Source organism: Psammomys obesus, unplaced genomic scaffold, assembly GCF_907164565.1.
Source record: "Psammomys obesus unplaced genomic scaffold, mPsaObe1.curated_primary_1811, whole genome shotgun sequence".
In the NCBI taxonomy this organism is placed as follows: domain Eukaryota; kingdom Metazoa; phylum Chordata; class Mammalia; order Rodentia; family Muridae; genus Psammomys; species Psammomys obesus.
Genome location: NW_026591086.1, coordinates 57,802,367 through 57,829,727, shown reverse-complemented (window position 1 = coordinate 57,829,727; position 27,361 = coordinate 57,802,367). Strand labels below are relative to the sequence as shown.

General features: G+C 46.3%; 1 protein-coding gene across 8 annotated transcripts in view; it reads right to left on the bottom strand.

Annotated features, from left to right (window-relative positions):
* The window catches only part of Mbnl2 (muscleblind like splicing regulator 2), a 147,110-nt gene that overhangs the window by 80,216 nt on the left and 39,533 nt on the right, over window positions 1-27,361 (bottom strand). For all 8 annotated transcript variants that reach the window (XM_055609951.1, XM_055609953.1, XM_055609950.1 and 5 more), the window contains exon 2: window positions 20,327-20,939. In XM_055609951.1, coding sequence (XP_055465926.1) covers window positions 20,327-20,500 — 174 coding nt within the window. In that variant the 5' untranslated portion in view covers window positions 20,501-20,939. The remainder of the gene's footprint in view (window positions 1-20,326; window positions 20,940-27,361) is intronic.

The window sequence follows — 27,361 nt, the reverse complement described above, 5'->3', positions numbered from 1 at the left end:
TATAACTGTCGGGTCCTCTACCACTGACACACACACACACAGACACACACATAATACGTAATATGTGTAGCTTTTATATACGCACTTTTTGTATTTTACATATAAACAAATTAAAAATGGACAAAACATTGCAGCAAGCTTCATTTTTTTCTAAATAATAGGTTTGGGCAATGTTTTTTGTTTTGTTTTGTTTTCTGGCCACACATGTATATGTTTGCTGTAAATGACAGATAAATATATGTAGAATTAGAAAAAATTTCCTGTCATATAGTACTTCATAATATTGATGAGCTGCGTCTCATCTAAATATTGCCTCTGTGGCCTCCTTCATTGGTCAGCTTTGTAACTGTACTTACTTCTCACTATTAGCAACACCACTGGCATGAACATACACATGCTGCTTCTGTGTGCACTTATACAAGTATTTCTCTAAAATAACTCCCCAGAAGTGAGATGGATGAGCTGAACAGAAAGAACATTTCGTGACACAATGCGTTTACAAATTGTTCTACTAGTGTAAACCAGTTTCTACCTCCATGAAGGTAGAAATAAGCCCACAATTCCACATGAAACTGGATAATTCCACCTAAGACAGTACATTAACAGTACTCTTGTTTTATTGAGCTCACAGAAAATGAGATAAAAGAAGTTACTAGATAGTAAATCAATTAAAAGTAAAAGTAGCTAAAATGTAGTGCTACGAGGGCCCCTAGCTACGACTGCCCGCATTTGGTGAATTCTGGAGTCACGTCACCCATTTGAAAAAGCGCATAATCCTTTCTGAGAATGAGACTGCAGTTCCCTTCTCTCCTCAGCACTTTTTCCTCAGACGGTGTAGGCACACTCTAAATCTCTGTTCCTCCCATTCAATGCTACAGATTCCAGGGCTCCTACACACTAGTTCTTCAGAATGACCTTGGGCAATCATAAGGATCAGCTGTCCTGTGCCAGTGAGTTCAACTTTGCACTCTGGAGACCAAGCTTCATCGTTTCTGTACTGCCACAGTGAGGGCCATTCACTCTTCCCGGCCTCTTTTGGCACAGGCAGGAGGAGCAGCACAGACTCTTCCCTCCTCACTGTAACAGGTCCGTGGTGAATGGACACACCACTGTGCTATGAACAGAAACCTGTTGCTGAGTCACAGCGAGGAAAAAGTATGTCTGGGTATGAGAGTGGACTCTGAAACTTAGAAACGAGGGGGACAGACAAGTTGATGGCTCGTAGATGGGAAGAGAGTGTAGGTTCACTTGTCATCAAGTCAGAATCACCCTGGTTCTTGTGAAATTTTTCACCAAGTACTGATTTATGTCAAAGCTCCATTTTGTCATCTTTTAGGTAAGACAGTACCATTACATACTGATCTTGTGGCAGCCTTCATTCCAGGTTTCTGCCCTTGACAAACATCTGTTTCAGGAAAGGAGGATGGGGTGGGGGGGTGGGGGAATGCTCCAAGATATAGATTCATTAATTAACTCAAGAAATCATTATTGAGTTAAGTCCCTGCTTTAGTCAGTATACCATCGCTGTGAAGAGACACCATGACCACAGCAACTCTTACAAAGGAAACCATTTAACTGGGCTGCCTTGCAGGTGAGAGGTTTAGTCCCCCGCCATCATGGCGGGGAGTCCGACAGTGTGCTGGCAGACATGGTGCTGCAGAGCTAGCTGAGAGACCACATGTGCAGGCAGCTGGAAGTGAGGGACACTGGGCCTGGCTTGAGAATGTGGAATCCCAAAGCTCCCTGCCCCAGTGACACATTTCTTCCAACAAGACCACCCCCTGATGACGAAGCATTCAAACACATGAGCCTATGGGGAACATTCTTATTCAAAACAACACAAGCCCCCATTTGCACTACTATCCAGAGACCTGGGGTTTGGGTTTTCTCGTTTTATTTTATTTTGGTTTAATTCACCAACTTCCAGAATCTTTGGAAGAATTGCAGGCAATATACCAAGAAGGCTCCACCCAGGCCACAAGGTCTAGCTAGTATCTTCTTAGGAAATGACATTGTGATTACCACTCTCTTCCCTGCTCTTTCTCAAGAATGATTTTATTTGTTTACCTGCATACTCTCTTATTTCTTTGACTATTTGTTTATTTATTACTATGACTCTGTGGCCACTTTAGCGTTTTCTTTGCCTGTGTTTTCTTAGCACTGCTGCTTCTTGGGGCGAACATGAGGAGCCACAGTTTCTTGGAAACGGGATGCAAAGCACAGCAGGGGATGGATGTTCTGCCTCCTCTATAAGCCAGGGCATGTCCATTAAGCCGGTGTGTCACTCTGTACTGCTGCACCAGCTATGTTCTTTAAGGGAGTTATGGAACAAGGAGACACAGAGGATGCTGGAGACAAGAAGTGGGGTGACTGAGGACAGGCACTCTCGACGAGTTCTACATTGCCCTTGAAGTCACCTCTACCCTACTCCCCCAGTCACAACCAGTCAGGCACATCCCCAATTTCTCTATCCCCCACCCAGGGGCCTCACTGGCATACACATTCCATCTCACTGTTGGTGGCCATCGCCCTGCCTGACAGTGACCCCAAACTCATCTGAACACCCTCTCAGACTGTCTGCAACTGGTGGTATCCTCCCTGCCAAACCTTTTCTCCACAGACAGAACCTGGTACGCAGCAGGCCCTCGATAAATTTCCACTAGATCATGAAGACACAGGTAAGAACTAGGGACATCCACAAGGCAAAGGCCCCCAGACAAGGCATGGACAGAAAGCAAGTCTGTAGAAGATATAAAAAAGCAGCCTTGACCTTCAAATAACTCGTGTTCAGTGGAACAGGAGCAGGAAGACAGAGCCTCAGGGTGGGGTTCCCTTTCCCATCAGAGAAAATGAAATTGGACCCTTGTCCTCTGAAATCCACTTATCTGTCTCTTCATCCACTTTATGTCCAACCAATTAAATGGACCTACTGTTTAAATGGCAGTGAGTTTAGTTCACGTCACAGCTTATCAAGCTAACCTTTTCAGCTGTGTCTTCCTACACTGTTTCAGACCAATGTTCTAGAGCTTGTTTATAGAGTTAGCCTTCTTCATTTGCTAGTATGTGGAGGAAGATTCCCAAATAGACCATCTCAGCTAAAAATAACATTTGTTCCTTTTAACAGAATCCTTTGCAACTATCTGCAAATTTAAATGAAAAAAAAAAAAAAAAACCCGTTTGATGGCATGACTTCTTCTGTCTTATTCAACCATGATTCTATTAATGATGAATCACTGATGGGCCAAGAATAGATACATGCAACCTTCTATAGCAAGTTAATATGTTAAGCACCATGCCACTTAGCTCCTAATGTAAAAAAGGCTCCTCTGGGTGGGGGGCGGGACAGTTTCATTAGATTCTTTTTATAAAAAGCACCTTGAAAAAACTTCCTGATATTCAGACACCAATCTTGTTCTGTTCCCTTGTGTATATCTGATTTAAAGGTTAATAAGTAATTAGGAAGAAGTCTCATCCCCAAATTACCAATTAATGTGCCATCATTTTCATTAAAAATGTGATTACTTATATTGTTGCACCAATGTCTTAGACTGGCTAGTAAAAAGTTACCTAGAGCAGTTCTAAATCTTTCAGGGAGAGAGAGAAATTACTCAAAAATCAATCACTTTCTAAAACTACAATTTGTATTTGAGAGATCACACAAAGGAACGGAAATGAGTGTCTCAATTATTTAGTGTGGCTAGACTGACAGGGTTCTGTGGTTTATCTTCATACCGAGTCACTATTACTAAGAAAACCTAAGAAGATATCTTGGCAGAAGTTTAATGTAGAAGTAAGGCAAATCATAGTTCCTTGGTTCTTGTAACATAAAGCAGCTGTTTATAAATGAGATCAAACTCTTTTAAGTGATGCAGATATGTTTTGTTGGTTTCCTAGGAGACCATGAATGGAAAGTTATGACTAAAATGCACTTAAATTCTGCTCCATACCTTAAATGCTGGTGTGAGTCATGTATTAAATATTTACAGGATTCCAAAGTCGAAGAGTTCACGATTCAACTTGTACCACCAACCCAAGAACCTGTCTTGGTGGAACCATCTTCAACAGCTTTTCGGATCCTCTTGTTGCTCTCTCACCATGACCTGCCTGCATTGACATAGGCCTGATGGGTGCACGGTGGCTGAGCTCACCAACACGAGGACTGAACCAGCCACAGCTCAACGCCATTTTAACATGTAGCAGCCTCTAATGGGAATCTTTGTGAGGACTGAAATGAACTGGTGTGGCGTCGAGAGCCACCCGTTCGTGCTCACACAAACCAGCCATTTTCTGATGCTTGGCAGATATTTACTGGTCGCTGGGCAACCAAATATTTCAACACTGACACCAGAGGAAATAGTACTGCCAAGCTGGGATCAGTCACTTTAGCAATTAGCTCTGCATGGGACTGTCTCTTGGTAGCCCCGGTGTAGAACAAACTTAAAATCAATTCCAGGCGTCTACCTGAGCGGTTCCCGAGACCAGAACTTTCAGCCTTTCAGGCGTGCTTACACGCCTCCTTCATATTGAGCAAAGATGTGTCTTCCTGCAGATCTTCCCCTCTCGCCCCATTCTTCAGAGAGACCAAGCCTCTTCCTCCTCGACGGGCCAACTCTAAATATTTTGGGAGGCTGTCATGTTTTCTGAGCCTTTCCTTCTCTGGAGTAGGCCTGGCGGCTCTCTCCCTCCACACCCCATGCTCTCTCACAGCAACTCTTCTCCCCTCCTAATGTTGTGTCGAACTGGTCGCAGCTGTGACTGCATGCTGCCACTGACACTTTCAGTCGGGGAGTTATAGGTGGTGATTGAAATGGACACAGAAGTAGGATGTTAAGGGGTTTGATGCTTGGACTTACTTGAAAACTGCTGTATTTGGGTTAACATAGTTATGTGTCTTATTTGAACAAATGGGAGCAGCCATCAAGATACACACAGTGGATTTGTATGTGACCAAAGCAGCTTCAGAGTCTGTGATGAGAGCGTATGCTTGCTGAATCTGGCCATGCGCGAAAATCACTGGGAGACTACACGTAGACAGAGTCCTGGAATCCATTCCTGGACCTGACCAACAGGCGACTCCAGAACAAAGGCATTGGGAGGCTACGGACATGGGATCACAGGTCAGCCTGAAGATCAGTCTTACCCCGCAGCTAGAACCTACCTAGTCCATAAAACTTTCTTGATGAGTGTTGCAGCTAAGTATCTATCTCTTTCCTTAAGACCTGCTACTAATGACGTGTATCCAATAGTCTGACATGTAAGCACTATTGACGTGCTTTCTATGTTAAACATATGTAAACCATCTGAGGTCAATGAGCTATATCTCTTCAGGTGCAATGCTCTCACCTTATACAATGTGGCAGTGACTCACCCTGCAGGTCCCTGGCACAAGGGTCCAAACATGCATCTGGGGAGTCTCTGACCATGATGCAGCCTATCACAGTCACAGTGAGTTCAAGACTAATGACCGTGTGTCGATTCAGGACCAGTTCCAAAGTTAAGTGTCAAATTCAAAGCAAGTGTGCTTACCTGAGCTCAGAGTCAGTACAGTAAAGTTGGAAATACAAAGATGGAACAAGGTGCGTCAGGAAAACATGACTTATGTTTTCAAGGTAGTTGTATAGCCCTGTCATGTCATTACTCATGTCCCTGTGAAAACTAAACCAAAGGTCATGTTCATATCAATGTAAGGTAGAGCTGTAAAAACTCTCTGAGAATAGGGAGCCACCAAGCCCAGGAAAGCATGGCACCACTCTATGTTAGAGACAGAGGAGAACACACATGCAGAACACACACACTATTAAGATACACTTTCATACTGTAGCTCTCCAGCGGCTCTCAGATACAAAGATAAATGCTTATGAACATAAAGGGCTTAAATTTCATAACGCTTGGGTGAATGATTGACACCCTGGCATCTATAGCCTTGCTCCTTCAGAACAGGAAATGTGTCTTCTCAGGTGTCATGTGTCCTGAACAAACATCAATTTTAATCTGCACTAAAAACAACTGAGTCCATTTCTCAAGTAAAAGGTGTAGACTTATTATCTTAATGATAAAATGTTACAGATTAATAGCGCAAGTTCAAAGGAAAAATATTCCAAGTCCCTTGTATATTTTAGAAAGACATGCATAAGAAATGGCTGAGCTCCTTAAATCAGCATTCTCACCAATCTGAGAATGTTAAAACCTGTGAGGTTCGGCCACGCTGATTTACAGGGCAGACATGTTTTAGGTAAGTAGTAGAATGCAGCAAATGTTTCAAGTGATAAAGAGTGGACAAGGCTACACATTCTACTCAGAAGGGGGCAGGGGACAAAAAGGGAAAGAAGACAACAGCGTAGAATTGTTTTTAAAAAATACTTAACATCTGCCTCGATACCCTGCAGGGTAGAGCCTTTCAGAGACCCTTGTGGTAGGCTCCTGTCCTGTTCCCTGTTTTCTCCCTCTTCCGATGTCCATCAGCTTTGCCTTTTTGAACGGGGATTGAGCATTTTAGCCAGAGTCCTCCTTCCTGATTAACTTCCTTAGGTGTACATACTTTAGTATGTTTATCCTGTTATGTCTAGTATCCACTTATGAGTGAGTATATACCCTTTGTGTCTTTCTGCTTCTGGGATACCTCACTCAGGATGATCTTTTTCAGTTCCCACCATTTGCCTGCAAATTTCATGATTTCCTTGTTTTTTGTTGCTGAGTAATATTCCATTGTGTAGATGTTCTGCAATTTCTGTATCCATTCCTCAACTGAGGGGCATCTGGGCTGTTTCCAGCTTCTGACTATTATAAATAAAGCTGCTACAAACAAACTTTGGGCAGAGTGCAGGGAATCTTATGAAAGAAGTGGGAAATAGTAAGACCTGGAGAGGACAGGAGCTCCACAAGGACAGCAACAGATCCTAAAAGTCTGGACACAGGGGTCTTTTCTGAAACTAATGCTCCAGCCAAGGACCACTCACGGAGATAACCTGGAACCCCTGCACAGAGGTAGCCTATGGCAGCTCAGGGGCCAAGTGGGCTCCATAGTAATGGGGACAGGAACTGTCTGACATGAACTGATTGGCCTGCTCTTTGGTCACTTCCCCCTGACGGGGGAGAGCAGCCTTATCAGGCCACAGAAGAAGACAGTGCAGCCACTCCTGATAAGACCTGATAGACTAGGATCAGAGGGGAGGGGAGGAGGACCTCCCTTTTCAGTGGACTGGGAGAGGGACACAGGTGGGGAAGAGGGAGGGTGAGATTGGGATGGGAGAAGGGAGGGCGGTACAGGGGGGATACAAAGTGAATAAACTGTAATTAATAAAAATATAAATTAAAAAATACTTAAGATGAAATCAATTTATCCTTACTAGAATTGATAATTAAGACCAATCACAAATTCTTTCTCTTTGGAAAAAAAAACAAACAAACCATAAATAATATATAGAAAGAACATTGACTTAGAAGAGTAAAATTAATTCTTTTGAATGATAAAGGTTGAAACCTTGAGTAAAAAAGAGTTCTAGGAGAGAAAGAAAGATGAACTTAATGAAAATATCTGTAGAAAAGAACTTAAAAATCCATTTATTTATCAAGAACTTATCTGAACTGGAAGTAAAGACTTTTGAAGATCTTGGAGTGACCTGAGGGAGGGCTTTTGATCCTGGCTATAATTTTTAAGATGGGTTTATGATCCAATAAGTACAATCTAGGTTTTTATTTAGATTGAAGTTGGAAATTAAAAATTATCATGAGAAATGAAAACATCAAATAGAAGCCAGCCTGAAGACACACAGCTTAATCCCAGCACCTGGGAGACAAAAGCAGGAAGGTGGAGAACAATCTGGTCTACACAGCAAATTCCAGGACATTTGGGACAGCCAGAGCTACATAGAGAAACCATATCTAGGATGGGGGAGAGAGAGGGAGAGGGAGGAAAGAGAGGAGGGGGAGGGGAGAGGAGGAGAAGAAGGGGAGGGGGGAAGAAGGGAGGGAGGGAGAAGAAGAAGGAGAGAGCAAGGAGGAGGGAGGGAGGGAGGGAGGGAGGGAGGGAAACCAAGCAGAGCTTTCTGTCTAAGACACCGACATTTTGGCTGGAGAGATGGCTCGGGTTGAGAGCCTGTGCTGTTCTTGCAGAGGCTCCAGGCTCAGTCCCCAGCACCCGCACTGGGTGGCTCACAACCAAGGGAACTCCAGTCTAGTGCTCCCTGTGGCCTCTGCAGACACTGAACACGTACAAATAATCAGGCACGCACACACACACACACACACACACACACACACACACACACACACACAGAACTAAACAAAAATTTTAAGATGAGCAAAAAGTGCTCAAGAAAGAGTTCATACAGTTGGAAAGGGGCTCAAGGAGGAAGTGAACCAACAGCAGCTTCACTCCAGTGGGAAGGAGAGCCTGTAATAGAGGGAAGACTGAGGCGGATGAAAGACTAAGTGCAGAGGTAGTGAGTCACGTTCTCCCAGGGCTCTATCCTGACACTAAGCCTCTGAGGAACATGGAGACAACTTCTTTAGGGATCACCAAGAAGAAAGTGACCGGCGGGGGATAAGGAGCCAGGAGTGAGGGGAAACTTGCAGAACTACAGCAGAGAGCATGACTCGAACTCTTGTGGCCCCCAGACACAGCGCAAGTGTGCACACAGCGGCCTGCCTCTGCCGCCAGCAACCCCACCCCCCACCCCCGGGGCACTGCCCATCTTGGAGAACCCAGCGACCCCCACAGCAGCGTTTTGTCCTGGACGCCTTCTGCGGCGTCCCTAGGCAGAGTGACCTTCCACAAGACAAACCACGCCTACTGCCCTGCACAGAAATCCTGGATCCCACAGAAAATGTAAACTCCCTGCACCGTTTCTCTCCTACCCATTGTCTAGGCATTTCATTCCCAGGCCACTTCCTTTCCTCTGAACTGGAAAGTCCTCTTCACAGGGCCTCCTCCCCATCCTCTTCTTCTTCCTCCCCCTCCTCCTCTCAGACCCCAGTGCATCGTCCTGGAGGTGGCACCCTCGCCTTGCTTCTCCACAAAGCTGCCTCTGTTGTTTCTATTGGAACTCCCTGCTTTGGTTCCAACACAGACGGTGAGAAACACAAAATATATTTTGGGAAGAAGGAAACCTGTATCTGCTTTACTTGCATGTAGCCCCCAACAGAATGACAACCTATGAGGTCAACAAACGAGTTTCCAACGCCTGGCTCCAGGGCACTCACACTGCGGACACTGTGTTTCATGAACGGATAGTGCTACTGCTAAGTTAGGACTGTTTTCTTTTGTTAAAAAGTAAACCAAGAGACAATAAAAGCTCGAATCGTTTATTTGAACAATGAGCAATTCAATTGCTAGGTGCTTCGGATTGGCTGAGCGTGGGCTCCATTTTACTTCAGCGGAGGCACTTAGAAGAAATGGTTGGTGCTAAGGCTTGCTTAGGTTTGCCAATCAAACAAAGCCAAGGTCACATGTGAGGCTCTGGGGCGTCTGCTCAGCAGCTCTGCAGCCTAGTGTCCATGTCAACCTGTTCTATTCTTGTGTTGCTGTTGCCATTGCTTCTCTGAAAAATTGCAAACTCCTTGAGAACAGGGTCCCCAGCTCCTGCTCTAGAACAGAACACAATGCTTGGCACTTAGAAGGGCTAAAGGATTGTTTGCAGACCACGCAAATGAATACAGGTGTCCAAAGTTCTCCAGGAAGTGAAGTTCCTTTGTTCTGGGCCTCACATTCCTCTTAAGACTACACTGGTGTGATTGAACTCCTCATTCGGAATGCTCTTACCCAGCATTTTCCAGATGTCTTGGTTTCTGTGAGCAGCCGGGTGCCCAGTGGTGATGGAAACGGGGCTCTGTGAATTAGCCATCTCCAGCGAAGCCTGCAGATGATTAATTTTAGATTCCAAGCATCTAGGTCAGAGCCGAGTTTCACGGCAGGTGTGGAAATGATCTCTTTGGTGTCATTAATGATTTTCCTAAGGGCTAGGAACACTTGAAACACTGCTTCCTGTGAGGTCTGGGCCTGACCGGATGGGTGTCTAATAACGACTTGCTTAGATTGCACTCACCAAGCGACAGCTCCCTGTAGCTTCGAGGTTTGGGTGTGAGGGTGTGTGCAGTGCAGACAAAGGCCTGAGGTTATTGCACTGTCATGTCTCAATCATTGTCTGCCCTTGTTCATAAATTAATTTTATTTATTTAACCTGAGACAGGCCTTAGTAGCCAGGCCATCTAGTGAGCTCCTGTCTGAAAACGAATAAACACCTGAAATATTCCTGTTCCTACCAATCCCATGTCGATTACACACGCTTATCATCACACCCGACTTTCACATGGTTGCCAGGAATTGAACTCAGGTCCTCATTCTCATACATGAAGCATCTTCCCAGCCCTGGATTACAAAATGCTTCTTAAGCAATCAAGAACTCTTTCAGTCAAAAGCCAGATGCACTCTTCTGGTTTTTATAGAAATGTTCTGGGAAGATAATACTTTAAATGAGAGGAAAACAAAGTTGAAAGTTGACTCGAGTTTTACCTAGGTTAAGGCTTTGGAAGTATCTTCTTGACCTTCATTCTCTGGAGAAATTTCATCTGCTGTAAGGCTAAATCCTTGTGTGGGTGTACAGCCTCAGGTTGTAAGAATATGGTCTTGCCAGTCTCATCTCTGAAGCCAGGCTCGGGGAAAACCTGTCCTCAGACTCCTGTGTTGCTTTCTGCTAAGAAACATAATGCAGACTGCACTGCCATCTCTGAGCCAGCAGAAACCGAATCAAACGAACAGGTCAGTTCATGGGAAACTTGCCAGATCGGGGAGGTTCACTGTTGGTGTAGCCCCTGCCCAGCAAGCCGTAGCTCCAGGACTGTGCCCCTTGGCATGCCAGAGACTTGGAACTGACAACCGCCCTGGGTTTCTCGGGTGTCTGTGCCACTCTGCAGGGACAAACACACTCCGAGTTTCAGGGTCTCTGCGGTGAAGGTAGGGGCTAGGGGTCATCCCCCATTCTAAAATGGAAACGCGCTGGTTTGACCGGTCAAACTGTTCTCATTCACTAACGGAAAGCTGAACTTGCAAAGCACTCCCAGGTGACATGGAGTTTAACAATGCTTTTCTTTTTTTCCCACAGCACTTCCAGCATGTGTGTCACAGAGGAGCGAGCTTTGGCTTAGGCGGTTCATTGCAGGCCATGCAGAAGGGCAGATCCTTCCCTCTGAATTTATGAAGCAGTACTCCTTAATAAGAGTTGCACATGGACAAAGGATTACCTGCTTTTGCTCCTGCGCAGGCAGGACACTCAAGTGAAAAAGCAGAAGCATCTAAAGATAGTGGCGCTGGAGAGGAAAAGAGAGTTACGGCAATTGGAAAAACGAGAAAACCAAATCGAACCAGAATTAAGAACAAAGAACAATAAAAACCTTCTGAATTGAATGAATTTAACTTCCTAGAAAAACAGGTCAGTGTTCTAGTTCTAGAATGACGGGTGCAAACTTGATCAAACACCAGCTTCAGTCTGTAATGAGTTTGCAGAACTGTAGAAATGGTCCATGGTGGCCAAAAAGCCATCCCGCTCTGCCTTCTACTGCCATCTGTGTGTGTCCATGTGTGTATGTGTGTGTGTACACGCACATGTGCTAGTTACCGGGAATTAAACCTCAAGTGTCGTGTCTGCCATGGATGCACTTTACCACTGAGCCACAACCCCAGCCCACTCCGTACATTTTAATAGCTTTTAAATGACACTAGGGGCAAGTTTCCACATATCCCGTCTGTTGGAACAACTCTAACTACTGAACATGACCCACAAATGTCTTCTGGGATGTAAACCCATATCTGTGGGCATCCAATAGCTGCCAGGTTCTGGGGTAGAAGAATGAGCCCTACCATCACCACCACGCTTTACATCCTTGTGCAGGAAAACAGGTAAGAGACAAAGAGAACTTCGTCTCTTCATGTTGGTTCTGGGTGTGCTTCTATGATAGGTCTGTGATAGGTCAATACCAGACTAAGACAAGAACCAGGATGCAGCTGCCTGGACAAGACCATTCCAGGGAAAGAGAAGAGTTGGTTTAAACACTCTGTGGTTGGGGAATGCTCGGGGTACCGGGCCAGGTGTACCGCAGAGTCCAGATCACAGAGGGTTTCAAGGGTCTTCAGACTTCATGAATGAAACACAAACAGAAAAACACTGGCAAAGGGCTTTTTACATTAAATGATCAGGGGAGGCGGAAGCAAGACTACCCCTGGCAATTGTAATGCAACATTAAAATCAGAGAGAACACGTCTTGCAGTGAACTGAAGACAGCGGTTTGCCGTAGTCAGAGTTCTGTTGCTGTGAAGAGACACCATGACCATTGCAACTCTTATAAAGGAAATTATTTATCTGGTGCTCATTACTCTAGTGGCAGGAAGCATGGCAGCACACAGACACGGTGCGGGAGAAGTTGCTGTTCTACATCTGGATCTACAGGCAGCAGGAGAGACACTGGGCCCCTGAAATCTCAAAGCCAGTGACAACACTTCCTCCAACAAGACCACACCTACTCTAGCAAGGGCACAACTCCTAACAGGTCCACTTGCTGATGACTAAGTACTCAAATCTGTGTGCCTGTGGGGTCATTCTTATGTGAACCATTCATATTTGAACAGGATCAAGCTGGGCTCAGGGTCCTTAATTGCCCAACTGAATGAACAGGATTCTCTGTAAGAATGAGAATGCTGGGAGCACAAGGACAAATGGGCTGAGGATGACGCTCGGTGGCGCAGTGTTAGCCTAGTGGGAGGTCCTAAATTAGACCCCCAGTACCACAAAAAATGAGAATGGAAAACAAGGAGGAGCCTTACCGAGTCACTCAGGTTCTCTGTGGAGGCTCGGGTAAGCAGTGCACAGCGGAGTTTAGGTAGAAATTGGGACTGAAGATGGAAAGGAAGAAGTGCTAAGCAATATTTCTGGGCATTGCATCAGATGAGGTCGGCTCAGTGGCCAAGATTTCTGGCCCATGGGCCAGCGAGCACATGGCTTTGAATGAAGTAGCCATCCTCGGTGGCTGTCAGGGAAGGCAAGGATGGAGCATGTAAAAGGAGACAGAAGAGTGACTACAGAGGATGGGAAACCCTTGCTGAGAGAAAGCAAGTGAGGGAGCCAGTCACCAGCACGGTGCTGAAGTCTTTCATGCAGAAGGGCGCTTGCAAGCTCACTGTGCGGGTCGCTCTCTCTAGATGGAAGGCATGGAGCACAGGGTTGCAGGTGTTCGCTAGTGTCGGGCTTACACTCAAGGTCAGTTATTTCAGAGGGCAAACAAGGCAGCCTGCTGGGTCTGCTCTCTTAGGACTCCACGGTCCAGGGCTATCTCAGGGGTTGCCCCGTGTAGTCAGACCAATGGTTCTCTCAGGTACCTGGATCACCATGAGGAGCAACAGCTATCCCTTCCTGGGTGGGACAGACTGTGGGCTCTGCAGCCATTGTCTGCATTTTCCATCAACTGCCAGTCTCTGTGGCACGGAGAGCCAAGGCACTAGCCTGAGTCATGTTTCTGGTTTCATTTTGGTTTGCACATCTGGTTAGTGACTGAGAATGAGTGAGTGAATGAATGAATAAATGAACCAAAGCTCAGTATGCATGGGGAACAGATTTCAGTACCCACATTGGATATTAAGGTCCCTAGATTCCCAAGTTCCTTATATGAGATGGTATAGTAGCTGCATCTAAAGCGCCCACATCATTTTTAAATACTGCTCTTCTAGACTTATCATATAGCCTCATCGCTGCCTTACTAAAAATACCTCACCGAGTGCAAATGTTAGGTGCACGCTTGCGACACTGCTGCTTAGGGGAGGCAGGATAAAAAGGTCTGCACAGATTCAGCTCAGAACTCCTTTCTTTCTTTCTCTCTCTCTCTCTCTCTCTCTCTCTCTCTCTCTCTCTCTTTACCCATGGTTACTTCAATGCCCTCGTGGCTAAGGCAGGCTGCAGTAATTAGGCTTGAATTAGACACCAGTGTTAGTTGTTTTCTGAGACAGAGGGTGACACAGGGTACTTTGAATTCATTATGTATCCCAGGCTGGCTTCAACTCTGCAGCCATCTTCTTGCCTCAGGCTCCCAGGTACTGGGAACACAGGGATTACAGGTGGGGGCCACTATGCCCAGCCAGGCTTTTATATTGTATTCAGTTAAACTATGCTCCCCCAAAATATGCATTAAAATCGTAGCCTCCAACCCCCCAGAATTTGGAAAGAATAGTTTCTGCTTCAACTCATGAAGATGAAGCCACACTGGAGAAAGCAGAGCCCCTGGTCTGATGTAAGGGAGGGAGGAGACACTCAGGAAAGGCAGCAGTGAGGGAGAGCCCAGCACGTGCCGGGAGGCTCTGGACTTACATCTGACAGGCCACTCGAGTGGGGACTTACAGGGTAACCTGGAAGCCACAGGCGGGCTGGAAAGGTCCACACCCAGATCTGGGTTCACTGGGAAACGTGAGAAGTGAACCCCTAAGAGTGGACAGGCTCCGAGCGCTAACGCCTGAGCAGCAAGCCCAAACCCTAGTATTTATACAGTGAGGGAGCAATGGGCAGATGAGGTGGCACCAGAAAACAGAAATGGGCAGGAGAGCAGAGAGGCAGGACAACAGTCTACTGTGACCATGGCTGCACCACGAAACAGACACACTCAGTAGCATGGAGAAGTGGTGAATGTCAGCACTGACACTGGGGTCAGCAGGTCACCAGTGGACACCAGCGGGTCCACCCTGCAGCTCGACAGTGCCCTTTGCTAGTGCATGCATTCTCTACCTTGCCATTTTGAAATTTCTGCTCTGCACCACACAGAAACCACAGCAGGAGCTGGCATGGGGGGCTGGGGGGTGCGACATGGACTTCCAGGATTAAGTGACACAGGAAGCATAGAAGGTGAGGAAGGTGAGGGAGGGAGAGGGCAGGCCATAGAAGAGTGGGCCTAGTACACACGAGGGCAACCAGCGACTCCCAAGACCCCTAAAGCTTGACTCAAACCAAACCCCGTGATACCATCTGACTTTATTTATTCCAGACTCATAGTTACATATACAATGCCACCCTGAGCCGTTTTTGTGACAGCGGTCTAGTGAGTGGTAATATAGTATTGGCATAACACACACGCACACCTGCCAGGTGTGGTGGTGCAAGCTTTTAATTCCAGCACTCAGGAGGCAGAGGCAGGAGCATTTCTGTGAATTCCAGGCCAGCCTGGTCTAAAGAGTAAGTTCAAGGGCAGCCAGGGCTATATAGTCAGACCTTGTCTTAAAAAAGAAAAAATCAACGACAAAATAAGGAAGCACAAACACTGTGTGCCGCTTACCTTTTCCTCATTATTTCTCTCTTGTTTAAAATTTCTAGCATAGAAGTGCGTGTACTCCTGGGGGCTTGCATATTAAAATTTTTCACTTTGCTGTACTAAACTCACTAAATGTGAACGTTGTTACAGTAGCAGGAATTCTAAAATGAATTACACCAACAGTGCATATTTCACAATCAGAGCCGGGAGGAAAGAGTGGATACTATCAGATTTGGAGTCGCACACGCCTGAGGCCGGGTCCCTTCTCCAACATGTGCAAGTCCGGTGGTCACAGGTGAAGTATTTAAACTTTTGAATCTATGTCCACACATATCACATGGATTCAACTTATCTGTCTGGCTTATTAGAAGGCGCAGAAGCGACTGGTCTGCAGCCAGAGCTAGTTGACCGGGATGAACACTACTGAAAATTTACACGTCTGAGATCATATTTGCAAGTAAGTACATATTTTTACAGAATATCCAAGGAATCATTGCAGATAACTAGCTTGAATTCCAGAGCCCAGCAGCAATCCACGCAGCTGACTCTCAGGGCAAAGCCAGCTATGTATTTTGACATTAAAAACTGTCTCACTTTTCATTCTAAAATTCTTACCCATCAATTGCAAGCCTACATTGTACCTGCCGTCAGTTAGCTCATTGCTAGTGTCCCGTGGATAAACAGTGAGATCTTTTTTCATCTCAGAATGTAGAAAGTACTATAGGAAAAGGCAGGCTTGATGACAACACGTGCGATCTGAAAAAGCACATGGTTTGTTCATTTTCCAGCGAGGCACTGCACGTCCAGAGTCACACCTGGACTGAAATTCCTGGAGAGGGCTTCCCGTTCTTAAATGTTATTGTGGTGTTTGCGTCAGGGGCGCAGAGCAAGAAGAAAGGCTAAGTGCCGTACAGCATCTTCGGGCCAGTTCATGTAGACCACAATAAGTGCGAACACCTAAGTACACACATACACAGAATCGTCGGGGAGGTACCGCGCTTTGGTGACATGCTGCCATCCAACAGAATTTACTGTTCATCTATTATATATAAGCCACCGTGCTAGGCTTCTGGACACCACCATGACCCCAGGGAAGAGCCCCGTCCTAACGCAGCCCTAACTCTCTTGGCCCAGAGGAAGCAGACTGAAAAAAAATGCCAATAAAGTAGAGGCTGCGGGAAGGGGTGGCAGGACCCCGGACACTGTGGACTTGGCAGAAGGCTCACTAACGAACTGGCATGCTTTAGGGAACATGCCAAGGACACGGGAGGACAAACTGTTCACAGAATTTAAGGCAAAAGAGCTCCGAGGCGAGCAAAGGTCACAAACAGCCCAGAAGCAAAGCCAGCGGCGGGGCTGGGATGCAGGCCAGTGGGGCACATGCTGTCGTGTTCCCTGAATGAGAAGCCAGAGCAGTGACCTCCGACTGAGGGGCCAAAGGAAGCACACCGTCTTTCTCGGAAGTAGCACTTCTGTGTTTGTGCGGAATATGTGCCTGTTTGTGTGCTTGTGCCTGAGGATGCAAGTACGTGTGTCTCCTGGGGCGTGGGTGCACACAGAGGGTGTGTACAAAGGGAGCGTGGGTCTCCTGGGGCATGTGTGCACTTGCGGCTTGCTGGTTTCGGCTAGGCCGCCAGTGAGCAAGCCCAGGGACCCTGCTGCCTCTGCCTGTCCAGGGCTTACAGAGACACGCCACACTCAGCTCGGCTTGCACGCAGGTGGTGCTGGAGATCCGGACTGAGTCCTCCCGAGTTGTGGTGCCCACTCTAAGCACTCTGGCCTGGCCTGCCAACTCATTCTTATTTAGAAAGGTAACAGCTAAGCCTCCAAAATTTGTTTTTATGATTTTCCCAATCGCCCTGAGAATATTTTCAGCCAACACGCCTGTGTCACACGGGGCTTCGCTGAGCAACGCTGTCCTGTCATACTGAACATTCCCACCCCAGGCGCTCCATCTAGAAGACTTGATTCTCCAGATTTTTAATCTTAAAACAAAAACAAACAAACAAACAAACAAAAAAAACCCCTACATTTTGACTGTAACTCATCCCATGAAGTCAGACGCAGAATTTTCTATTGGTGGGATTATGTCAGTGATTAAAAAGTTTTGCACTTTGGAGGTCTAGATAAGGGATGACCAACCCTTAAAATGAAGAGAAGTAGCTCCACAGGGATTGGACTCATCATTTGTTGAGCTGGTATTTTCTGCTTCTGGAAGCTGTGTCCTGTTCTGGGGACTTTTAACCTTAAAACGCTTCAAGGTGAACATGCCGGCGTGCTGGGAGCTGTGTACACCTCAGCCGTTTTCACCTGCTGCCGAGGGGCTGAAGCCAGCAAGTCATAAATAACTCAGGGAAGGCAGGGGAGGAGAGCAGGTGTGCAGACTGGGCCGCTCACTCCTCCGCCTGCAGGTGCCTTTACATTCTTTACAGTTTGGTAACTCTAAACACATTTAACATTGCATTCAAATCACCTGCCAGGCCACAGTTCTCAAAGTGGACCGATAACCAGAGGCAGCATGCTGCCTGCTCCCACACCTGAAGGAGGGGCACCAGACACGTGTGGAAGAATCTGGATAATGCTCACCAGCCTCACGGCTTCTTCCTTGACGTCTGTGCTAAATGTAATGTCATTCCTGATCCTAGGGCCCAGCGCAGTCCTGGAAAACCCAAGGTACCATGGTATCGTCAGCATTAGGGCTTTGGATGGAGTTTTTACTCTGAGGTAGTCATGGGCATTGAGCCTTGGCAGCTCAGGAGCATCTATTTCTCCAACTTAAAGAAACTTAGAAAAGTGATGATATTTAGCATTAGCTGTTCAACTAGAGAAGGCTAGATTAACAAAAGGAATTATAGAAGACCTGAGAAGTTAGATTCTCATCTCGAAGCTCTTCTTTTATGTTGCTTCCTCTTTCACTGGGTATTTTTAGTGGTAACATTAAAACAAACTAATACATACCTTGACTTAAACAAAGAAATTAAAATTAACAACAACAAAAAACACCAAAAAAAAAAAAAAAAGATGTCCTGAGGGCAAACACCAATTATGTCATCCAGGTCAAAACTATCGCTATAGCTTCCTAGTGAGGAAGCCTAAGTGAGAAGCTACCCTCAGCCCTCACAGGCTGGGAGGCTTTAGCTGACTCACTAGTTAGGGGTCCCTCAGGACGCTTCTGAGTGTGTTTGTGATGTCACAGGTTTTATGTGCATGATGTCAGGTCAGTGAGGTGTCTGGGGGTGTGTGGTCTCCCCGGAATCATTGGGGGATGCTTATACCTCAGGCTTTCAGGAGCCAGCTTTAACAGCCTCTGTTTTTTATAGGGAACACTTCCACTGGTGAAGACTAAGAAGGCAAATTCAGATCTCCTTTCCTTGTTCAATAAAAGGAAAAAGGCTAATACACAAATGGACTTAAATTACTACAGTTGAAAGCAACTGTGATTGGTCCATCCGCTGTGTGTCAGTCTACTCCGGTAACTGCAGCAGCGTGGCGTATTACCTGGTGTGCTCGTCCCATTGCTCAAGTTTTTCTTCTGTGGGGCTAAAAATAGGTTTTGCTGCTTTTAGTATAAAGACAGAGTTTCTTTTTTAAAGATGCATAAATATTAATATTGGTTTGAGGACATATTTGCACGAGTGATAGGCTTGATTTGTAAGTCTGTAAGAGATAATTTTTGTGTATATGTCTGATGCAGATGCTGTACGTGTGTGTGTGTGTGGTGTGTGCATGGGTTCAGGAGACGCCCTGGAGGCCGTTGTTCTCTCACGACCTGGAACCAGCCACCCGCTCTGTGCTGGCCAAAGGCACCTTCCTGTTCCCACTTCGCAAGTACAGTTTAGGATGACAAATGCCTCCTACCACCCCTGACTGTTTTTCTTTTCCTAGGAGTTCTAGGCATAAACTTGGGCCCTCACAAGGTCTTTACAAACCGAGCTGTTTTCCTGTTTTGAACATAATTTTTGACATGTGATTTAACCACTTTAAATGCCCAGTCTCCCCGGTAGCTGAGGACGGGGTCGAGTCCCTTCCCCACAGGCTACCCGGTGGTTTCTCAGACAGGATGTCAAGAGCATCCGAGAGACTGTTAAAACCGGGTAAGCACACTGCAGTTTTTCACAGGCAGAAACGTCAAGCTGTGTATCTTAACCATCTCTATTATCAACAATGTCATTATGCCCTTAAGACTACCTGAGCCGATCTGGAATTCAAAGCAGCATAATTTCAGGCTTACGGCAACGGCAAACCTCAGAGAGCTCCGAGCTAAGGCATCCCACTTCTTCTGAGCATAGTTTTTCTTTGGATTCTGCCATTTCTTCAAACCCAAACTCTATCCAACCCAACATACAACTGGGGCAGGCTAGTCTCCACAAACACTTCTTGTCAGGCCTCCCATGGAAGCGTTCTGTCTTCTACACAGCACGCATCTTTCTTCCTGCACCACAGCTCTCTGCGCTGTGCCCTACTTCCCCTCCACATATGAACTCACCAAGTGGACATCTGAGTCATGCTGGTTCTTTCATGATGCTTCTCCAAGAAGCCAGCACTGAGTGTGCACTCAGTAATTTCTGCTAGCCACAAAACATCATAAGGGAAAATGAAAACCCTCTCAAGAAGCATTTTAGGAAGCTCTAGTCGAGAGCCACAAGAAGAGAAATTGAGATGCAAGTCAGGGTGACTGGCACACAAAAGTGACAGTTTGGCTTCTCCACATTTATGTGTCCCAGAGAAGATCAAGTGTTAAAACACTGACTGCCATCGTCACTAGGCTGACCCTGATTTGAAGCTCTTGGTTACCTGAAGGTCAAGCCAGACCAGACACACACCACTAGGCTTTTTAAATTTAAACACAGACATGTATAAAAAAATTATGCATGCCTGGTATAAATAAGTTTGAGTGAAAACAACACAACAAAAGACAAACCTCCCAGGAGCTATCATAAAGAAGGCAAGACCAATGTGAATGGCAAATTCTGCAGAGCTCAGGGCAAAGTGCTCACTTTGCAAGCCCAGCTTCGCCTGGAGGTGACATGTGAAATGGTTGCCTTACCTTGAGGGAATCAAAGCAGGCAATTACTCTTCCATTTTCAACCTGGCAGCTTTTTGGGGGGTGAGCAAATTTGCATTCTTCGTCAGAGCGTGAGCACGTTCCTCTCTGATACTGTCTGCAGACTTCCAGCGTCAGCCACTTTGTGTCTCTCACGGGGGCAACGTTCAAGGCCATGATGAGAGCTACTTTGGACTCTGTTCCTTTCTGTTAAATGATGAAATCAGTCCTAGTCTCAATGACCTCAAAACTGCTGTTGTGAAAACTCCCACATGTAAGTCTGAAGGTAAGTAATGGATTCCTTAACGCAGTCCAGTCCAGGGAGTGGGGATAAGAGACCGTACAGCAGCAGTCAGTCACTGATCCACAGGCCCCACTGGAAGACTGTGAGCCACAAGCCACGCCTGCTCACTGTCATCTCTGGCTCCCAGGGTCCTAGTCTCTGGATTGTTTTGCAGATACACGTCTCTGTAATAAAGTGACTTCAATACGATGGCACTCTTTGGGAAAATATTACTTCTGATGCTCGCAGCTTTGGAGGATGTTGAAAAACAAGCCTCTTAGATCTTTGTATTTGAGTGAGATGATGTTTTTCTTCCTTCGTCCGTTTTAAGTTCTGAAATTAAATGATTAGCAAAGTCACTCAAAGGGTCAGGGTAAAGTGAGTTCAACAAAACCAATTAGCCAGGCAACCAAGCAACCAAGCAGCCAGCTAGCCAACCAAGCAACTAAGCAACCAAGCGACCAGCCAACCAGCCAACCAACCACCCAACCAGCCAGCCAGCCAGCCAGCCAGCCAAACAACCAGCCGGCCAGCTGGCCAGCCAGCCAACCAACCCAGTCAGCCAGCCAACCAACCAACCAGCCAGCCAGCTAACCAGCCAGCCAGGTAGCCAACCAACCAACCAAGCAATCAATGAACCAGCCAGCCAACCAGCCAGCCAGCCAGCCAACCAACCAACCAACCAACCAACCAACCAACCAACCAACCAACCAACCAACCAACCAACCAAAAAACCACAAGGGGTAAACACAGAGAGAGCTCCCTGCAAGCTGATGCTGCAAAAGTGTGACAGTACAAGGTCATTTTAAACCATGAACGTGCAAAGCCTAACACAACATCATCTTACATCGAAGCTGAGAGGAATCAAACACTTGAGCTACCTACAAAGCTCAGATCTAGAATTTATGAAGGTATAGCTTAGACCTCTAACTTTCAGTATCAAGAGGAACAACTGAAACTGTATGGCAGAGTGATCTAGGCAACAGTCCAAGAGGCAGGAGTGACTCAAACAGATGAGTGTGGCAGACACTATAATTAGAGCCTATGAAACAATTCCATCTGAAGTGCTTAATCACCAAACAGCATATTAGAATCGTGGTTCCCAATTAATTTCACATTTAGGTCATTGATTGTGTTGCTCGGAAGGCTATAAACAACTGTAGGGTGTCTCTACTACGAAATGGACAGAATATTATTTTGGATGGAGCAGGTTCCCTACCCCTTGAGTGCTTTGAGTTTACAGAGACTTGATGCTGGGGCAGCTAGACCAGGCCTCCAGATATCTGCTCTGGATACTTCCTTGCTTCTGCTGCTTGCTTGGTGCCTCCTTCCCTGCAGCGTGCTATGAGGTCAGGGCATTCTTTGTAGTTTCTGTTTCCCACATGCCTTTGGACCCCCAGAAGTGCTGGCTGACCAACTGGACCTAGGATGTGATCAATGACCGTGAGCTTCAGTCGGGCTCTGCTTAGTTTGAGATGTAAGTTGACACCTTTCTCCAGCCTGGAGAGGTGAGTAAACACATCTGCTGCCATGGCCTCCGGGGCCCACACTGTGTGAGGGGAGAACTGACTTCTGGGACTTGTTCTCTGACCGCCACACCCCTCACACACAATAAAGTTTAAAATGTAATAAATTTTTAAAAAGTTCTCTTGTATGTAGAATGTGAGGATTAAAAGTCACGCCTACAATAATACTGTAAGTTTAAGTTCAGATGTCTAAGATCAGCACTTGTTTTAATTTTTCAAGGATTATGAAACAGCACAAAAATTGAACATGATCAAGAGACACACAAATAAAAAACTACAGTCTGTAAATTGACGATTTGCAGAAATTGTATGTAACACAAGCCTTGATAACCTGCTAAATTTATACCAAGGGCTCTTCATCAAGATTGGAAAAAGAGTAGCCATACTAAACCCTTAAGGAAGTTTCTCTCAATGGCACTCCACTCATAAGGCACTGCCAGAAAGTCAGAATGGGGCTTAGAGGTTCCTGTGGCCAGATAAGGCCTTGGTCACTATTAACTTGCAAATACAGCTTTGTACTATGATATGTTTCTCATGGGGTTGCGTGACCTAGGGCGGTGCTTGTCAGCACAGAAGTACGACATTAACGCGTGATGGTAAGGAGTCAGTTTGTCACTGTGTTTCGTATTTACGGTATCTCACATCACTCTGGAATGCACGCTTTGTGCTTACTACAGCGTGTTCATTGTACATAGCGGACCATGTTTCATAAGTGGCGCTTGTGTTTAACATGACTCTTGATTTCGTCAAAAGGTCACATCAAATGACGGAGCTACATCATCTAGGCTTGCAAGAAGACCTCTGTGGCGCTTGAGATCACACAGTGATGCCCGTGTGTCAGAATAGTGTGTGCTAAGTAAGCTCAGAGGGCAGTCATTGTGAAGTGGTTCACAAGTGTGCCCAGAAAAAGCGAGTCCCCGAATTGATGAAAATTAGTTAACTTTGGGCAAACCAAGCCAAACAGACATTCTTGCAGTTGGGCGTTTCCATCTTGCAGAAAGCTGCTATGTCCCTCACAGGGGAGGGGCCCCAGTGGTGTCCCGTAAGTTTATCTGGTCCTTGACCTTGATTTAGCAAGACTCATGGGATGGTGTGACCTGCTTTTTCACCCCCATCATTCTCCTCTTTGTGAAAGTGCTGGTGTAGGTTATGTTATATATGTATGTGCATTTAAGGAAATGGGCAACGATGAAAGCTGTGAAACACAGGTAACTTCAATTATAAAATATCTGAGGGAGCCAGGCAGGCTCCTGCTTGTTCAACAACATCTCGTAGCTTAGGCTAGGGAGGTTAAGAAGAGGAGCTTAAGAACAAATTCGCTCCGTATTACGCTTCACCAACCGGCCTGGACCTGCAGCTTCATTAGCTGCACTCCACCTCCAAACCCGGTGGAGAACACAGGATGGGGACAGCAAGAGCCAGAAAAGTTTCTGCTCACCGGCGGAGCTGGGGCATCAGTGATAAAGGGGCCACAGATGACGTTCTGGACACATTTAGCCCATACCCAGGAAACATTATATAAAGTCCTCAAGTCCTACACTGGTTTCAGGGCAAAAGGGATGAGGTACGCGCTGTCCTCAAAGGCAGGAGTGTTCCTACAGGCTTCACAGGCGGGACAAAGGCAAAAAGACAGGCATTGTTGCACGGACAGCAAGAATAAAGACTCGACGGTCTGTACTCAGCAAAGCCACACGATGCTTTCAGTCGGGAGAAAGGGTTCCCACTTACTTCATAAAAGAGCAACCAGAACTTGGGTCTACACCCATGACAAACTGCCTCTGAAAATATATATTTTCACTGGCCAAGGAAACCGTCTACTTCTGGAGCATAACGATGCCCTGAAGCAGGCAGGCACGGAAGGTGACCGCTACACGTCACTTCACCCGTCTCTCTGCTTTCGTGGCGAGGACACAGCGCCTACTGGCAGCCAGTTTCGAGAACAACATGTCTTGTTTTTAACTGTGGCCGCTGCATCCTTGAACTTTCCACCGCTATCAAGCTGAAGTTTTAAATCTTTTGATCAACTTTTCCCAATGTCCCATTTACAGTCCTTGGTTAACACAATTACTCTTTTGGCTTCTCAAAGTTCCTTTTGGCAGGGGAGAGGTTAAGATTCCACATATAAATCTTTTTTAAGATTCCATATGTAAATATTTAATATAAACTTGCTTTTAAGAACACAGTTGGTAAGCTTTTAGATGGCTTTTATGTCAAAGAAAGGGGCGTGTACACTCTAACAGGAACACACCGCTATTTTAAGTCTGTTATCATGAATCTGCGGCATGCTTTCTTCTACCCAGCATGCTCTCTGTTCCAATGCTAGAGGTTATGTAGCTAGTTATGAAAGGTGCCGCCTCCTTGCATTGTCACAAGTGGATACAAGCAATGAGCTATGCAACAAAATGAGCAATGATGGCATGAGATGATGAAGACCAAGTTTTAACTTGTCGCCAAGGGACCAGGCTGGCTTCCCCACACAGAGACCTAACTCAATACTGCATCTGCTAGGCTGCTCACTGTTGAAGAACAGTACATGCTGGGCTATGCTGTCCACCGTCCCCTCCATGTGGCTCTGGGATTAGTGTGACGGAGTGACTACATTTTTAAGTCTTTATCCTTCTGCTTAAGTTCAATTTCAAATTGCCCCTCAAATCAGCTACTGGAAACTGTTCAAGTATGACTGGACCAAAGGAGCCCCCTTTTCAATTTGTAGACTTTATGAAATCTAAATACATATTTTGCACGCACAATGAAAATTTAGCATGCAAGCTGAGATGTACTTTGGTGTCAAATATATACCGAGTACAAAGAAGGCGTGGAAAGGAAAATGTGTAAAGATGCACTAATTTGGCTTCATGTTCATTACACGGCAAATCGATACTTTTACACGCCAGTGTTCCTGATCTTCTATTCCTAGTAAGTCAACAGCTTTCTTCAGTCTCTCCTACATTTGTATGATGGCTGCCACAGGACTGGTTACAGGAGAAATAGAGAGGCACACTGTGAACAGTAAGGTAGCCTAACGCGCAGTGGTAAAAAGAGCCCCTCCACAAGTAGTCATTGCTGAAACCCACTTTCAAGTCTCTCCCTCCCCACGGCTGTATGTAGAAGCCATGACTGCATCTGGGGGATCATCTGCCTCAGCACTGATGTTAGGAGCAAGACGCTATCTCGTAGACGATACATGACTGCACAGGGCACAGGGGTCTGTACCCGGGCCAGCCCTCACACCTGGTCATTTACTTTTAAGCAGGTATAAATACTGACGTATCTGCCCCACCCCGCTGACACTGCTTATGGATTTCACTGCACATATAATACATCCTGGCTGTTATTGTGAACCCCTTGAACTCTGCTGGGCACGTGGTCATAGAAAATGCCCTATAAATGTTTGCAGAATGAACTCCTCCTGGAGTGAGCATCCTCATTTTAACACAGATCAAACTCAAGGCTACAGGAATAAGGGTTCTGATGGGGCCATTTGGCTGTGACCTGGAGGAACATTCCAGCAGGTGACCCGATTCACTCTGCTGTTGTCAAGTAGACTTTGGGAAGGCGGAGGCCCCAGTGATGGGCATCTCCACCTCACTGCCTGTCTCCTCGGCCCAGCGAGTCTCAAAGAACACAACCTGAGCCCACAGCACTGCCACCCTCTGAAGCTTGGGAAGAAAGGTAGACTCCTGGGTCCCCCTCATGCAGTGGACGCTCAGGGCAGGCCAGCAATCCGTGTTCAGTGAACCCTCTGGAGTGACCAGTGTGCAAACCCGAGAGCTATCCTGACCAGCATTCCCTGCTGCCTTGCTCTATGCTTCGTGTTCTTCTTGGAGGCTGAAGGAACAGAGGTGGCTGCTTCAGGTCTCCATGTTCACAGATTCCCACAGAAGCAGCAGCAGGAGGGCAGGTGGAGGAGGCCTCGCTCAGTGGCTGCAGGTCTGCCTAATCAAAGGAAAGCAAAACTAGGCAGCAGCCGCTCCCAGGAGCTCTGTTTCACGTGAGTTCCTGAGGAGTGAGGGTTCAGACCAAGGTGCTCACCTGAGGGGGCTTCACAGGGCAGGCGCTTGGGGGAGGGTGGCTCTCTGTGCAGAGGACCTCCAGCAGGTGCTTCAGTTGTCAACGAGCAGAAAGGGCCATTTTGTGAAGCACACGTGCATATCCTTTCTAAGCCCAATACCCAGGCTCCCCATCTTCAAAGGAAAGACTCACTCAAAGAGCAAAGAGAAATGGCTTTCTATAGTACTTCTTGGGATTCGGAAGGCCTTTCCATTCAACTCTACACACTAATGCAGCTATTTTTAGGGTCATTTCCTCACATGGCATGTCCATTTTTCAAAATATATGTAAAACCCTTCTCAGTGTTCGCTTTTTGGAGAGCTGTGACTCTTGACTGTATAAAAGAATTTGCTGCTGAGATTCTGTGACAATAGCTAAATCATGCAGCCAGTAAGTCTGGAATGCCTGGCCCTTCACTGTGGGAGAGGAGGAGGTAGGTGGCTTCGCTGTGTTCCACCCTCAGACAAGCCCAGGCCGAGGACCCCCCAGGTGTCCCACTTTGTGGATAATTTGCACATTTCTGCGGGGAAAAACATCAATCATGTCCAATCTTGAGGCGGAGAGTGATCAAAATTTAGGACTGCCTTAAGGGAAACGGCTGTGCTCCACAGCACAACCTTCCTGGTTCACTCTGGTCGCCAGGCTGCTGTAGCTGTCTGCCAGACAAGGCCTCCTGTGGCACTGATTAAAGGATCCTCGCAAGACAAACCGGTTTCTGAGTCAGACAGTCAAGGACTCATTAGCCACTGAGTAACTCACAGCCTAGGATGCCTTTAATTTTATTTTGCATACATCTAATTACAGTGAAGAGCTCTTGTCTCTTTGACTTCCTATTTCTGTTTTATAATCTTTGGGTTTTCTATATTTAACACTTAAATTCTTAAGATACATGTTGTTTTTCTTGGTTTGAAACAGGATTTTTCTAGTCACTGTAGTACGGGTGATCCCCTCACCCTGCCCTTCCCGCCCTTGGCTGGGGCTGCAGGCAGGAGACATCATGCTGAGCTTCTCATGGGTGGTGGGAAGCAGCAGGATTCTTTTAGACAGGTTCTTACTCTGTCACCTTGGCTAGCCCAGCATACACTCTGTCACGCAAATGGGCTTTGAACTCTGGCAATTCCCCTGCCTCCGTCTGCAAGGCATGACTTAAATACATTAAAGGAAAGTAATCTCTGGCTT